This window comes from Ornithorhynchus anatinus, chromosome 9 (genome assembly GCF_004115215.2).
Source record: "Ornithorhynchus anatinus isolate Pmale09 chromosome 9, mOrnAna1.pri.v4, whole genome shotgun sequence".
NCBI classification, from domain to species: Eukaryota; Metazoa; Chordata; class Mammalia; order Monotremata; family Ornithorhynchidae; genus Ornithorhynchus; species Ornithorhynchus anatinus.
Genome location: NC_041736.1, coordinates 9,634,428 through 9,651,776, shown reverse-complemented (window position 1 = coordinate 9,651,776; position 17,349 = coordinate 9,634,428). Strand labels below are relative to the sequence as shown.

At 39.9% G+C, this 17,349-nt stretch overlaps 1 protein-coding gene across 9 annotated transcripts in view; it reads right to left on the bottom strand.

Annotated features, from left to right (window-relative positions):
- PKP4 (plakophilin 4) overlaps window positions 1-17,349 on the bottom strand; it is a 209,914-nt gene that overhangs the window by 58,558 nt on the left and 134,007 nt on the right. For 8 of the 9 annotated variants that reach the window (XM_007671144.3, XM_029072547.2, XM_039913124.1 and 5 more), the window contains one exon: window positions 12,548-12,582. The exons of the other annotated variant lie outside the window; for it this stretch is intronic. In XM_007671144.3, coding sequence (XP_007669334.1) covers window positions 12,548-12,582 — 35 coding nt within the window. The remainder of the gene's footprint in view (window positions 1-12,547; window positions 12,583-17,349) is intronic. 9 annotated transcript variants of the gene reach the window in all.

The following is a 17,349-nucleotide window of genomic DNA, read 5'->3' as shown; positions in this document are numbered from 1 at the left end:
CTCACCACTGATCCTTTGTCCTCATCCTTCCTCTGACCCGGAACTCCCTTGCCCAACACACTACCTTCCTCCCCCATCTTCAAAGCCCTACTAAAAATCACATCTCCTCCAAAGGCCTTCATTAACTAAACTTCCACTCCTCTAAGTCCTACGTTCTGTGTCTTCTATACACTTGGACCTGTTCCCCTTTAGCACTTTGATATTTACCACTTCCCCAAACCTCCTAGAACTTTCAATCATATCCATCTATAATTTATTTTAATTCATTCATTGAATAGTATTTATTGAGCGCTTACTTTGTGCAGAGCACTGTACTAAGTGCTTGGAATGTACAAGTCGGCAACAGATAGAGACAGTCCCTGCCCTTTGACAGGCTAACAGTGTAATCGGGGGAGACAGGCAGACAAGAACAATGGCAATTTCAATGTCTGTCTTCCCCTCCAGTCTGTAAACTCCTTGTGGGCAGGGATGATTTATACTTACTCTTTTCTATTATATGCTCCCAAGTGCCTAGTACAGTGCCCTGAACACAGTAAGTGCTCGATAAATAGCGTTGGTTCACTGATAGATAACTAACATGGACTGAGGTTGCCCTGGGTTTTACAGAAGCTAGAAATGTGGCCCTGATACTCTAATGCTATTAAAAAGTGCAAAAGTCTCTGTCTCTGCCCCAACCCTCACCTTCAACAGCACAGATTACACAGTATACAACAGCACTGGTGAAATTGACATAGTTTCCAACCTACAACTTCCACTCCTTTCCCTTATGTAGCCTTATGCCTAAGTTATCTTTGGTTCTGTGCCCCGTCTCATGTTGACAGCCAAGACCCATCATTCACCAATATGGTAATTCTGAATGTGGCCTAAGAATGAAGACCTACCCTTTTTCAGTAGCCTGGGCTCCTCTGAGTAAGTGCTCAATAAATAGCACTGACTGAATGATCACCATGTGCAAGAGAAATGGAGAAGGTTTCCACTCGAGGCAATGATCTTGTCAGGCTGAATTCATGGGCACTCATGGGTGGATGTTCCCCATCCATTCCCCTCAGACCGCCACAGTATGTGTGGAGAGAAGCACAGAGGAAGAGTAGATCTCTTGGTGTGACCCTGGGGCTTGGCCTGGCACAGCCCGGCCAGTTCACTGTAAAGGTGTTGGGGAGAGAAAGATGAGGAAATGGAGAGATGAAAGGGAACACCTCTAGACCTACATCCAGCCAACGGTGTCCAGTTAAGTATCTCAGGCACAAATTTTTGTTCTAGTGGTTGCAGCAGGCCCCTCTGCCCTAGATTGAGCCTTTGGTTGCTACTGAAGCGCAACTGTCATAGTGGCCAGGGAAATGCGGAGAAAAATCTGGTAACATAATACAAGAGGGATATTATTTCTAAAGGGGAAAAAACTCAGCAAGATTTTTGGGGGGGGGAGGGGGCAGGGGTCTTTTTTTAAGTAGCAGTGAAAATCTCCTAGGCATCTAAGAGACTAGTTTAATAACCGTATTTAAAAAATTCCATTTTGAACTGACACTACTTTTTAGCCTGAGAACACTAGGTGTCGTATAGTATCATACTCTGAAAACTTGTCACTATGGAAACCAGTAGCTATTGCAGGTCTGTGCATCCCACCATCTTTTCTCTTTTATCAGTAACAGAAAGAGAGAATGGGTAATGACCAAGAAATTTTGACACTACATATTCAAGTCCAACCTCCTTCATTCTCTGGTCTCCTTCCTACCTGAGTGACCTTTTTCACAATGTCTCACTAGTTATTGGTGCAATCTGCCACTGCTCACTGAACAACTCACAAGTTTCACTGTAAGATTTCCTTATAAGGAATATGTTTACTAAAAGTGAATCTTAAGATCTCCAAGGTGAAGTGTGAGTGGCTGATTCACATCCCTCATAGCTAAAATAGTAATAATAATAATTATGGTACTAGTTGAGCACTCACTCTGTGCCAAGCACTGTACTAAGCGCTGGAGTAGATACAAGTTAGTTAGGTTGGACACAGTCCCTGTCCTATATAGGGCTCACACTCTTAATCCCCATTTTACAGGTATGATAACAGTCTCAGAGAAGTAAAGTGACTTGCCCAAGGTCATATGCAGACATGTGGCTCCCAGGCATGTGCTCTATCCACTAAGCCACGCTGCTTCTCCAAAGCACTTACTACGTGTCAAGCACTGTTCTACGCACTGGAAAAAATACAGGACGATCAAGTCAGACATAATCCCAATCCCACAGAGGGTTCACAGTCTAAGTAGGGAGGGAGAACAGGTATTGAATCCCCATTTTACAGACAAGGTAACCAAGGCACAGAGAAGTTAACTAATTTACGCAGGGTCTCACAGCAGGCAGATTGCAAAGCTGGGATTAGAACCCAGGTCTAAATTTTGTTAAGAAAACTTGGTAAAATCATCTCTATCCCCAAGAAAAACATGAAAGTCAACAAAATCAGAGTCCAGTCAGTCAATCATATTTACTGCGCACTTACTGTGTGCAGAGCACTGTACTTGGGGCTGGGTGAGTAAAATATAACAATTAGCAGACACATTCCCTGTCCACAACAAACTTACAGTCTTACATTAGATTCTCTGAGAGAGGGACCAAGCCATTTTTCTTTCCTAATTTTTTCTTAATATATACTACAGTGCTTGTACATAAATATGCCGATGAGGTAATGTTTTACCTATTTACCTGAAATATATTTTCACCTTTTATATAGATGAGATGTATGGTCCCTCAAGAAATCTGGTTTTTGCATATGCTCTGTGTAGCAGCATAATTAAATAGTGCAAAACTCTGTCAATTTATATTACCCTACAGCTTAACATTAATGAAGGCTGGACTAATGGAAACTAGGCTCAGAAGATGGTAACTATAAATTCAGATTCATGGAACCAATGTCAACAGATGTGTCATCACCCTGGTTTTAACACCCTGGTATTTATTGAGTACATACTGAGTTGAAGACTGTACCAAGCATCTGGGAGAGGACAATGCTAGAGAGTTAGTAGAAATGACCTCACGGAGCTTAAAATACAGTGGAGAAGATAAGCATTAAAATAATTTACAGAGAGGGTAAATAGTAGGACCCCTATAGAATTGCTGAGAAGTGTAGATGACTCCATTCACTACAGAAAAGTAGAAGGATATGTATGTTAGTGTTGTGGATTTGGGGAGAGGAGAAAAGAGATTAAGAGGTACAGAACTAAATATATAAGCAATGCAGAAGGGAGGGTGAATAGGGTGGGGAAATGAGAAGTTGGACAGGAAAGGCTTCTTGGAGAAGCTGTGATTTCTGCCAGGGATTAGAAGATGGGAAGAGTAGTGGTCTATCAGATATGATGGAAAGGAAGATCTAGGCCAATTGCTGGTGAGAATTTGGGGAGAGGGCAAATATTTTGCAGGTGAATGATTTTTTTTATGACATGAAAGAATTTCAATTAAGTCCTTCACTTTAGAAAAGAATTGTCTGGTGCTGCTGATGGGGAAGGGCAGCTGACAAGTTGTCTCACAAGACTCCTGAGAAAAACTGAACTCACACCCAATGAGAATATGAGCATCAATATTAAAAATTCCACAGCCTGGTTTGGGTCTGATTATCCAGTAAGGTACCTACTTGAAGCAAACATATAACCTGGTCTAGAAATGGAAACCTGAGGCACCTGGGATGTCTTTCCAGTTGTCAGAAGCCTCCAATGTTCACCCATTCTTCTTTACATCTAAGAGACACTTTAAATGGTTGGCTTGAAGACTCTCCCATTAACTCTCTCCCTCTTCTTCCACATTCCAGTTTGAACTCTCTGTGACTCTCAAGTTCACATTGTGCTGTTTTCTAGACTCTATGTCCCTACAATCGCCCTCCTGCCCAGAACTCTCTTCCCCTTTGAAACTCTTCTGAAATCCCATCTACTCCAGGAGACTTTCCCGATTACTTTTTTCTTCTCTCCAGGTCACATATTCCTACTATCATCGCAGCACCATTGCTCCTCTTTGACACTTGTGCACATTATCATTTTATATACTCTATTACAACACTTTTTTTCTCCTATTAGTAAATTTATTTTTTTTTTCTGTCCCTCCTGCTAGCTCACAAGGTCCTTGTAGGCAGGGATTACAACTTGTTCTACTGTGCTCTCCTAAACTCTTCACACGGTAATTGCTCAATAAATTTGATGGAGTGGAAGAACTTCCAGGTAAACTACTATTACCCCCAAATCTCTATGCTGAAAGCTAACAAGTAGTTATCCTTTGGATTTACAAAAATCTGCTTCTGGGATGCTGGAAAGATATAGAAGCTTAATGATGCTGCAGCAATCCAAGGTGGCAACTTTGTAATTCCATCCATCAGGCAAATGTTGAAGAGGTGAACATGGCACCAGGCTTTAATGACAATATAGGATCAGTATGGATCAAACTGCATGAAACAGAGCTTTCCTGCCTCCAGCATTCTCCCTCAGCCCTGCGATACTCAAATTTGGAGAAAAAGAAATGACAGTGCATAAGGATAAAAGTAATTTTGAAGGTTCCCAAAATCCCTTGTATAGAATTTCCTTCACTTGATCTCAGTTGCTGAAAGCAGAATAGGTATACATTAAATATCTTTTTCCATTCCATTGATGTACAGAAATGACACAGCAGTAGTGTGTGACAAAACACACACACACACACACAACCATGTTTACACACTTGCTATCAGAAACAATGATAAAGGCCATTTTAAATAATCTGAGATTCTTGCGATGTGTCTGTTTTTCTAATCATTGGGTGGCTTGTAGGATAACATAGTTTACACTGCATGAGAAGAAGAAGAAGAAGGTCTGTACTATGTGGAATCACCATGGAAACAACAGCCTGGGGAAATCAGGCAGGAGACTTTACTGTACATTCCCTTGTAACCCTTCCTCTAAAATCCTACATCTGAATGTCTGGTCTTCAAATTCCTCTGAGCTACAGCTCGTGTCTACAGGGGCTTATTCTGGGTTGGTAAGGAGCCTGTGCCTTTGCCTTTTTAAGAAAGTGTACATAAGTCTGCTACATAACTTTGGGAAGAAAATAACACTTTATGATTGGCAAAGTAGACACCCAGTCTAAACAGTTCTGTTTTACAGCAGCTGAGTTACCTATAATTCACGTACTTCTGGAAAAATCTGAGATCATATTGTGTTGAGCCCACAACAAGCTGCCTTTTTAGTAACTGTTTGTGATTCCTCTAACAACAGCAACAAGGAACAGACTGCAAAGGCACCGACATGCTCTACCTGAGGCAGGTGATGGCAGGACTGTGGGGAGCAGAACATGGAGGGAGGTGGGGATTTCCCTGTTCTACCCAGTACCGGAGCTGGACCAATTAATGACTGCCATGTAGAGCCACAGCTGCCCTGCCTGGCAGATAAAAGCACACACTCCCTCAAAGGATGGACAGAGGGAAGCACCTGCAGCAGGAGAGCAGCACATAGAAGCAGAAAGAAAAAACATTGGCAGAATGGGCTCCTTTGACCACAGACTGGTATTGGACCCTTGGGTGGTGGAGTGAGTGTATATTTGTATGTGACACTCCCTTGCACGTTGGTAAAATTAAGTAAAATACTTTCCACAGTAACCTTGGTGATCAGAGGTGTGGTTTGAACCACAATCGTGTCAGTGAGGTGCCTCCGGTCCAGGAAGCTCATGGTTGGTATGAACCAGGCGTACCTGACACATATTATTTTAGGAGAACAAACTTATAGGAATTAATAATAATGGTGGTATTTGTTAAGCACTTACTATGTGCCATGCACTGTACTAAGTTATGGGGTCAAAACAAGGGAATCAGGTCTAACACAGTCTCTGTCCTACATGGGGTTCACAATCTTCCCTGAGAAAAGTGAAGGAGTCCTTGTGGGCAGGGAATATATCTATCAACTCAATTATATTGTACTCTTCCACACGCTTAGTACAGTGCTCTGCACACAGTAATCAGTGAATATGATTGATTGATGGATTGATTGAAGCCAAACCCAAAGCAGAATTCCACCAATACTACAATGCAATCACCAAATAGGAGTGAGGCGACCCCAAAGCCACATAATAACTGTTTTATTTGTGCAAAGAGACCATAGTCATTTACATTTTTTCTATCCTGCTTCTAATAGAGCATGATGTGTTGACATTCCCTAAATACTATTTTAATTATAGCCTGAAAATAATTAACATTTTTCCTGATGACTAAAAGATGTATGAGATAGAATAGCTTGTCATTACCATAAACTGAACAGACAGAGGTACATTTTTGGGTCACCACCACCCAGGTTACTGTGACACACAATGTCTAAATTATATGACTCAGTTAAACAAAAACTGACCTTGAGCTTTTTTAGAGATCAGCATTTGGTCCAAACATATTTTTAGTTAGCAAATTATTTCCAGGATACCATAGTAACTGGCTGGATAAAAATCTATATGAGTCTACCAATTCTGATGTATTGTACTCTCAAGCACTTAGTGTAGTGCTCTGTACCTAGTAAGTGCTCAATAAATATCCATGATTGAATAGAGCGAAAGTCACAAAATGATCAGAAATATTATAATAATAACTGAGGAGGATACAAATCAGGTTGGACACAGTCCCTGTCCCACATGGGGATCATGAGAAGCAGCGTGGCTTAGTATGAGAAGCAGCATGGCTCAGTGGAAAGAGCCTGGGCTTGGGAGTCAGAGGTCATGAGTTCTAATCCCGGCTCCTCCACTTATCAGCTGTGTGACTTTGGGCAAGTCACTTTAACTTCTCTGTGCCTCAGTTACCTCATCTGTATGGAGATTATGACTGTGAGCCCCATGTGGGACACCCTGATTATCTACTCCAGCACTTAAAACAGTGCTTGGAACATAGTAAGCACTTAACAAATACCACCATTTATTATTATCAGGCTCTTAATCCTCATTTTACAGATGAGGTCACTGAGGCCCAGAGAAGTTAAGTGACTTGCCCAAGGTCACACCGTAGACATGTGGCAGAGCTGGGATTAGAACCCAGGTCCTTCTGACTCCCAGGCCCATGCTCTATCCATTAAGCCATGCTGTTTCCTGATAAAAATCAATTATCTAAATGAAAGAGTCTCTCTCTCTCTCAGCATCTCTCCCTCCCTCCCACCTACCATCAAAAGAAGGACATAGGAGAAAAAAATAAAGAGGATTTCTCATTACCCCAAGAAGTAATGTGGGAGTATAGTGGAAAAAAAACCAACCATGGGCACGAGAATCAGGAGAGCTAGGTTCTAATCCAAACTCTACCACTTGCCTGCTGGGCACATTCATTCATTCAATCATATTTTCACTTTGCTTCTCTGTTCCCTTATCTGTAAAATGGGGATTATATATACCTGGTCTTTCTCTTGCTTAGACTGTGATCCTCATGTGGGTATGGGATTGTTTTTCATCTACTTATATTGTCTCTACCCTAGCACTTATTACAGTGGTTGGCACACAGTAAGTGCTTAAATATCACAATTATTGTATTACTATTAAAAAATTCAATTAGCTGGAAGCGTAGTGAAAAGAAGGGTGAGAAGACAGCATTAAAAATATTCAGAAGCTTCAGAGAAGCTGTGAGGAAATCCTTACTATTCATTATGTTGGAGGGAAGTAGAAAAGGAGAACTAAATTACAAAATTGTAAATGTTGGTATTGTAAATCATAACATCGAACATTCTCAATAAAATGATAGTCTTCTGTACATGGTTGCTGATCTAATATTCTATTTATGAGCACCTGCAAAACAACATACTTCATATTGCATCTCTGTTATAAATTCTCTACAGTTCTACTGGGGCATAAAGTGTTTTCATTTAAGTTCATGTCTTATCTGATCATGTGCCTCCGCTATTCTGTATTGTAAATTACTTGCTCCAGATGGAAGAAAACAAGAAAGATGAATTGATTCTGGGCTACTCTCTCATTTATCTTTTAAATTCAGTATTTATCTGTTCTTTGGTCCCGGTTGGTATGGAACCATATGTGTCTATAAATTTTGGAAATCAAACCTAAGAACTCCAATTGGAAAAAAAATAACTCTGCCATTTAAATTTAATAGTAAATATAGTTATCAACTAAGTAGCTTAAATACATATTATATAAAAATCATTAGAAAAAGATAGCCTATTAAAACCCCACTCCAATGTACAATGCATAAAAATGACTTTGCACATACTTTTAAAAGTAACTTTTATAATTTATATTTAGTATTTTCAAGATTATACTTTTCCTCCTTTTCCCAAATGCAAACAGCTGTCTGAACTTGCCAATTTTCCTCTCTCTTTTGCACTCTAAGTGTAAAACCCTGAACTCTTTCAAACAACATCTTTTAGCAGAGCTAAGGTTAGGCTCTACAGTACAGGCAAGCCCAGTAGAGGAGGGTTTGAATGCATCTAGTTTGTGTGTCTGCCCCTTTGGGACTGTAAGAAGCTCAGGGACCAGGATGGGTTAGTGGATAGAGCATGGGCCTGGGAGTCAAAGTGATCTGGATTCTAATTCTGGCTTTACCACATGTCTTTTCCGTGACTTTGAGCAAGTCACTTAACTTCTCTGTGCATCAATTACTTCACTTGAAAAATGAGGATTAAGACTATGAGCCCTATGTGGGACCAGGGACTGTGTCCAACCCAATTACGTTGTACCTACCCCAGCACTTAGTACAGTGCCTGGCACATAGTAAGTGCTTAACAAATACCAGTTATTATTATTATTATTATTATTAGATCCTTGTCCTGGCCCTCTGTCTGAAGTGTCACCATCACCTAACTTGCTTCCTTACTTTTTATCATTCTACTCAATTCAAAATCTCAGTGTGTAATATCATTCTGACACATCTCTCTCTCCATGTTAGCCCTTTCTTCAACTCCCCTCTCTATTCCATACTGCAGTACTTATCAGAGGGAAATACTTTTTGCAATTCTCAAAACTCTTCAACAAGAGCCAGAAAAAAGTAGTTAAGCAAGTAACATGAAGGCGTGGCATATTCTCAGGTTTAAATATGTCTACACTACAGCTACTGAGCTAGGAATTCCCATCAGGCTTCTTCTTTCTATCATATTGTTGGACTTGAAGATGCACCAGACTGTAAGATTTTGAAAGGAAGCATTTAAGGAAAAAGTGATTTATTAATTTTTTCCTTTCAAATCCTGAAAACCATTTTTCCCTCCCAAACCCAATCTTGGAAACCCATCAACATTAACACCTCCGAGCCATGACTCAGGTGCATCTTGGACTATGAGATTCAGGTAATCTGAACCTTGAAGACTAGTGATGGAATCCCCTGTCAGGAATGCCAGGTGAACTCTTGGTCCTGAGACTTCAGTACTGAAAATTTCTGGGGAGAAATTGATTACAGTGCTCGAGTGCTCTAGACCCTGCCAAGGTTGTTCTCCCGGGAGCATGTGTCACCTTGTGAAGAAGCATACCGAGTGCAGCACATTGCGAAGGGTATGTTTCATTTTAGCCAGCTAGAGAAAAAAACAGAACTCGAACCCAGGTCTCTTGATTCTTGGAGCAGTCCTGTCTTTCCCAGACCAATAGCAGACCTCGCTGTAAATCAATCAATTATATTTATTGAGAGCCTACTGTTTGCAGAGCACAGTACTAAACACCTGGGAAAGTACAATACAACAGAGTTGGTAGACATGATCCCTGTTCACAAGGAGCTTACAATCTACATGGGGACACAGACTTCAATCAATCATATTTATGGAAAACTTACTGTGTGCAGAAGACTGATCTAAGGGATTGGGAGAGTATAGTATAACAGAGTTGGCACTAAAGTGAGTTTCATTACTATCTCATTTTGCCCTCATAACATTTCAAGGAGAAAGGGAGAGGCAAGTAGTGTTTTTATCCCCATTTTACAAATGATGAAACCGAGACAAACAGGTTTTGTGACTCCCAGACCCAGGTTCTTTCTATCAGGCTCTCACTGTCTTAAAAACCACAAAATACAACTTTAAAAGCAATGACCCACAATGTTAGAGAATCAAAGGAGAATTGTGCCTCCTTAGGTGTGGCTTTCCTTTCTGTTTCACCCTTCTGTAGGTGTGGGGTGCCCTGCATAATAAAAAGTATACAACTGCCTTGTAATAAAGGTCAAAGAAGATCATTAAAGTTAAATGTTACTGAAATGGGATTGAAATTCTCTGGGATACTGCTCGAGGGTCTTTAAATACTGCTTTATTTTAGTAGTTTTTTTTTTTTAAATTCAGGAAATGAACAGTTTCAGCTGTGGTATTTGAACAGATTAAAACTTTCTCAAAACACCTTGGCAGTAACCTCCTTGAAGAAGAGATCAGTTACTTTCCCTTCAAAGCAGTTACATCCCTGGAAAAGGGCTTTTTCAATGGTAAGCTTTTAAGTCCAATTTATAAAAATAAAAGAAAAAATGAAATGGGGAGAAATTCTCAGCAGGAAAAAGTTCAAAATGCTGAAAAGTCTTGAAGAACAATGGCAAACTTTCAAACTTAATTCCCATTTCTGATTACCTGCATATTTATTAAACCCACTAGAGTAGTAACATAACTGGAAGAGAAAATCTCTTTGGCCAAGTTTTATGAAAAAAAAACAAAACATGGCAATAGATTATTCAACACAAATTCACTTTTTAAAAGTGAGTTATTTTACTTCATCCTTTGGTAGGCTTGCAGATGACTGAAAATAGAATTTTTCTTGGATCATATTCCCCCTTCATAAATTTAACCTAGCAATTAAAAACAAAACAAAACTCTAAGCCCTTACTTGAAAAGAAATGGCAAAGTAAATAGACAAGTGAATAGAGCCTATGTTCTAATTGTTTGCTATTGATAAAACTTCTCAAAGAATACCCCTCTGCCTTAAGAAGGCAAGTTTAAACAGAAAGGATTTGCCTTTAACCTTCAATCTCATACCTTTGGAATGTAGTGTGTTGCCATGGTAAAACTCTAATGACACAAGTAGAAGTCTGGGAGGGCAGGATTAGGTTGTAAATAACATTTAGGGAAATGTAATGAAATGCACATTTTCAATCATGACTAAAATGTATAAAGCTATATTGATCCAAAGTGCATGCATTTCACTCTAAGCTATTTTTTGAAATATTAAAATTGGGTTTGAATGATCATTTTTGATGTAAATATATTATTGTCTCATCCCTTATGTTTATAACCAATAGGCGAATAATAATGGTGGCATTTGTTAAGCGCTTACTATGTGCAAAGCACTGTTCTAAGAGCTGGGGAGGATATAAGGTGATCAGGTTGCCCCACATGGGACTCATAGTCTTAATCCCCATTTGGGGTAACTGAGGCACCGAGAAGTTAACTGACTTGCCCAGAGTCACACAGCTGACAAGTGGTAGAGCCGGAATTAGAACCCATGACCTCTGACTCCCAGGTCCATGATTTTTCCACTAAGCCATGCTGCTTCTCTAATGAATGAAGGCTCAGGGTAGCCTAAATAATTCAGGATTAATCTGGCCAGACCAGGACATAACGACAGTTTAGCTCTAGAAGAAATTTGAAAGAAACTATTGGTTTCTTCTTCTGGAAGAGAACTGCATATAGGTCAGTCGAAATCCAAGGTGTCTGGCTACACTCCACACTCAAAGTGAGCCCCCAGAATGATATCAATTTCAGTATGAGTGAAGTGGATTTTTTATTTTAGGAAAGCACAAACAGAACAATAAGGGACAACTCAAAAATAAAGAGGTTTTCAAAATGCTTTTCATCATTCTGTGCATACGCAGCTCGTCTTTTGACGTTCAGAGTCTGCACAATAAAAATATTTAAAATGGCTAAATTGCTGGCAAAATGCTCTGCGAGTAGGTGGGATATAAGAAGCAAATATTGGGTTTTATAATGCAGGAAGTCAATAGTTCTCCCAGTGGAACGTGAGTGAACCTTTCCCAGGGACCAATGGGAGCGTAAGAAAAATAAACAATGCAATACTTCACCAGCATAAACTTGATCACTTAGGTGACTGGGGTGTTCGTGACAAAGTTAAAGAAGGCATAGTGATAGGGTGAAATACGTGGAAAATATTATGGAGAAAAAATGTAGGAAAAAGAGCCTTGGAATCCAATTTCTTAAATAAACATAACTCTGCCAAAACACTGAACCCCTAATAAAACATAAATATTCACAGCTAAGTAACCTATACTCTTTCCTGACCCAATCAGTTATGAAAGATACTCGCTTGTAAAAATGATTACAGAAATTTCCCAAATTACAAAATGATCTTTTCTAATGGTTTCACATATCTCATTATTATGGACAAGCAAACTTGAAACACAGAATTTATCAGAGGTTAACAGCTGAAACAGACTGCTCTGTAAATTAGAGTGCAACATAAAAAAGCTTTTTTAGATAAGGTCAAGATCATGGAATATCAAAAACAAATTATTTGCAAAAACTACTCTTAAAAGTTGTCCCATATTTTAGTATTAAAGTTTCTACTCAGTTCAGAAAAAAGTAGTAAATTATGAGAGAATGCTATTAAGTTAAATTGCTTTTTTTCAAGCACAAGAAAAAAATTTCCACGTAAAAAATTGTACCTGCTGATCTCCAAGGAAACGACTTCTCAGTTGAGCTAGAGAAAAAGAAAGAGAAAAGGGAACATTTATTTCCTTTATCAAAAAATTAATCATGGACTTAGTTTGGATTTAAAAGTTAAAAACTATGTTTTTAGTATAAAATTTTGCAAATGGGTGAGTTCATCAGACATGTTTTATAAATTAATCTCTTCAATGGGATGACTTCCTGGATGGTGCAATTTAACCTTCAGATTAATTTTGTGCTAGAATATATCTGTAGTGGGAAGTGCAATTTAAATGAAATTATAAGGTGGCAACAGAAGGTTTTGCATCTATACCCCCGTGTACCTGATTGGTGACAGTATTGGCATGCTGAAAAATGGTCCAAAACATCATGACAGTATGTAAAAATAAAATTTGTACATTATGTAGCAAAGATGGTGATGAAATTTTGCTAATTAGGTAAGGTGTGAAAAATTCAGAATAAGTGATAACATGGGCAGAAGCTGGAGTCAGGCAGCGTGGATTTCTGTGCTAACAGGGGTCCAGGTCTGCAGATGGGCTACTGTCTTTCCTCCCAAGCCCCAGTGGCGAGGGGAAAGATGATCACAAAGAACCCACCTTCTCAACATAGAATGTTGGGAAGGTTGTGGTTGCTTCTTTCTTAGCCAGGACCTGACATTTGCCTGGATCATTGAGGTATCTGAGCACTGTTATTTGCTGACTTTTTTTTCCTGTTCTTTCATGATTCTTCCCTGTTCCCTGTTATTTTTCCCCTGTAAACTGTAAGCTCCTTGTAGACGGGGATCACAGGAATCTACCAAAATCTGTTGTACTTTCCCAATCAGTACAGTATTCTGTAAAAATAATAACAATAATGGTATTTGTTAAGCACTTACTGTGTGCCAATCTCTATTCTAAGCGCTGGGTAGATGCAAGGTAATCAGGTTGTCCCACATGGGCTCACAGTCTTAATCCCCATTTTACAGATAAGGTCACAGACACAGAGAAGTGAAGCAACTTGCCCAAGATCACACAGCAGACAAGTGGGGGAGCCAGGATTATTCATTCATTAATTCAAACCTATTTATTTCAAATGCTTACTGTGTGCAGAGCACTGTACTAAGCGCTTGGAAAGTACAATTCGGCAACACATAGAGACAATCCCTACCCAACAACGGGCTCATAATCTAGAAGGGGATTAGAATCCAAGCCCTCTGATTCCCAAGTCCACGCTCTTGCCACTAGGCCATGATGCTTTTCAGTGAGTGTGACTTGCTCAAGGTCATACAATGGACAAGTGGCAGAGCTGGGATTAGAACCTAGGTCCTTCTTCCAGACCCATGCTTTATCCACTAGACCATGCTGCTTCCCTAGGACAACAGGATAAGAACTTGCTAAAATGTCAGTAATAATACATATGTCCTGCTGTTGAAGGTTACTGAAGTGGAGCTTCACCCTGGTGAGTGAAAAGTTCTTCATGCTTATTTTCTATTCTTCCTTAATCTGTTTTTGTCCTCTCATTCTATTACCTGCATTAGGCTAAAAAAAGCATACAGGATTGACATTACCCACTTGTGTTGCTATCAAAATGTGCATATTTTATACCACTATTAGAATATGAGCTAAAGCCTAACTCGTGTCTAGAAATGCTAATATGCTCCAAGTCTTCTGGGAATAATAAGAAATTTCATATTAGCCTTGGAGACTTAACATGAAACCATCTATTTACCTTTGAGAGGATCCTTGACCCTCAAAATGAAATTTTCTCGAATCTACGTGATTTAACTGGCATAATGAATTTTTAAGCCATCAGTTGAGTTAGTCACCATAGAAGAAAGAAAACACCAGCCTAAGCCTATGCAAATTAAGTTTGTCAGGGCTCTGAAGGAGTGGACCAATTGATTTATTTTCCCTACATCTTGCTAAGAACTCTAAATAACCTCTCATTGGCCCAGCATCTACACTACTGACATGGATCCTAGTCTCTGTGGAAGGTTAGCCTGTGTTCTTTCAACTTTACTTTGTTCATTTAATTCAAATCATCCTCCTCACTAGGATTCTTATGGAGAGCTTAATCATCGCACTACTTGAATAAGATAGAATCCCGCCTCTGAAGCAGTACTGACACTAAGTACATACCCTTCTACTTCCAGCCTGTCAAGAATCGCTATTGGTTCCAAGATGCTACAAGCAACTCGATTTAGGTCAGTCTGGTAGGTGAGCAGATCTCAGGGTTTCTAGGGAAGGCTCAGAAGGGAGAATAATCAATCAAGTAATTGTATTTATTATTATAAGAAGTAATAATATTTTTAAGCACTTACTACGTGTCAAGCTCTGTTTTAAGTGCTGGGGTAGATACAAGCTAATCTGGAAGGACACAGTCCTGTCCTGCATGGGGCTTCACGATCTTAATCGCCATTTCACAGATGACATAACTGAGGCACTGAGAAGTGAAGTGACTAGTCCAAGGTCACAGAGCAGACAAATGGAAGATGTGGGAATAGAACTCAGGTCCTTCTGACCCCCAGGCCCGTGCTCTATCCAAATAGGCCATGCTGCTTCTCTCATCGGCTACCTCCTAGGAGTGTTCATAGGTTCTGCTTACTGTGTGCAGAGCACTGTACTAAGCGCTTAGGAAACTACACTATAATAGGGTTGACTGACAGTTTCCCTGCCCAGAGCGAGCCTAAAGCCTAAAGGGAATAATGGTATGTGGGCACAGAAATGTTCATCATGCTGCACAGCATAATCCTAGGCTACACAACGAGGTCCTGGAATGCACTCGAGGACTGTGTTCATGCAACACAGCTTCACTGACCATGACGTGGAGTAATGTGGAAAGTGGATAATAAATAGCAAGGTACTTGGCAGATTCTGATCCAAAAGGGATTTCTCTCTTCAAATGCATTAATGTTCTATGCAGGCATGTCCAATGAGTCAGACTCTCCTTGGAACAAAGTGGATATGTTCGGAATATACATTCATTATTTCAGGCCACTAGGGTAAAATGTTTCCCCCAACTGCTTGACTTATGACCAGAATGCATCCTGCGCAATCAGATAAACTTGCTCAGAAAATATAAAGAGATACTGCCAATGGTAACACTTTCGTTTGAAATTTCTTAAATCTTGATATAGGACTTCATTACTTTTTAGCACACTCTGCAAATATCACATTTTCCCATAAGGCAACTGGATGAAAAATTTTTAAGTCTTATTTCTTCAAGTCTGTATCTCAAATATAACACCTCAATGACAGCTGCTTACCATTTATTAACATCTAGAGAGCTCTACAAATGCAACAGTTTCGTGCAAAACATAAACTTGGCCCTGACCACAGGGTTCATAACACACATCCTTCTTTATCTGGTGGATTTTTCGGCCTTTTTGGTGATTATATGTACAGGCCTTCACTTTAAGTTTTTGTGTTAAATTCCTAGCCAGGAATTTACTTATACTAGTACTACAACATCAAAAAATATTTGTGTGACACTGACAGTCCAGACACGCCGGTCACTGTTCTTTGCCTAGCAGACCACCTCCCGCACACCCTTTCCGACAAAAGGCCGTGCTGAAGTCTTAATTTTAGGATCCAGCCTAAGTGTACCAGTGTTCCACGATAAATTTTGAGGAATGACCTACAACCATAATAATGACGATGGTACTTGTTAAGTGCTTACTATCTGCCAAGCATTGTGTTAAGCGCTGGGGGAGATACAAGTTAATCAGTTTGGACATACTCAATGTCCCACATGGGGCTCAGTCTTAATCCTCATTAGATGAGGGAACTGAGGCACAGAGCAGTTAAGTGACTTGCCCAAAGTTACGGAGCAGACATGTGGTAGAGCTGGGATTAGAACCCAGGTCCTTCTTATTCCCAAGCCCATGCTCTATTCACTAGGTCATGCTGCTTCCCTGTGATATGGAAGACCTGAGTGTACTTGTGTTTATTCTCATGGAACGTAGTAAGGTGCTCTGCAGACACAAGGTGCTCGATAAATATGAGTTATTAGAGTTAATCAACCAATGGTATTTATTGAGCACTTACTATGTGCCAAGTACTGTACTAAGCACGTGGGAGAATACAATACAACAAAATTAGCAGACATGTTCCCTGCCCATAATGAGCTTTTAGTCTAGAACTAATGTGTTTTGTCCCTCAATTCTAACAGCTGCGTACTATATTATCAGATTTACTTTGAGATACAGTATTCTCTTCTTCAGGAATAGACTAATGTTGAGATTACGTTGTAATCAAAGCCCTCCTGATCAATCAACAACCCAATTATTCATTCATACTAAACTGGGTCTATTTCTAGTCAGGTCTTGGTGTTTGACCTGAAAGTTTGAAAAAGATGTTCACTGGCCCCTGAGTCTTGTTTGCAGAACCCTATAATTGCTCATGATCTAATCAGGCAATTGCCTGGAGAGATGATACATTTTTCTGGTTTCAAACAAAAAGGCAAACAACATCTAGTCTCCTGGAAAAGAGAGCTGTGGCCCTGGATAGGAAATTCCCAAGACTTTTCCAAGGGGATATGAACTCTTATTACCAGGCTCCCACCTTTAATCACACTGTGGAGAGAACGGCTGATTTATTCCTGGGGTTCTTCTGGCAGCCCCCTGGCCATGTGGGCATGAAGCTCTAACAGCACACAGAAAAACTGATTCACCAGAAGGATCTTAGGAAAGCAAGCTCCATTGGATTGGGGCTGCTGGGGACCTTATGCAGACAGGTGTCACATGCTTTGAAAACGTGTGAGCTTTTAAATCTGGATACTAGAGTCCCTGCAGTTACCTGGCTGTTACTGGTGTCTTCCA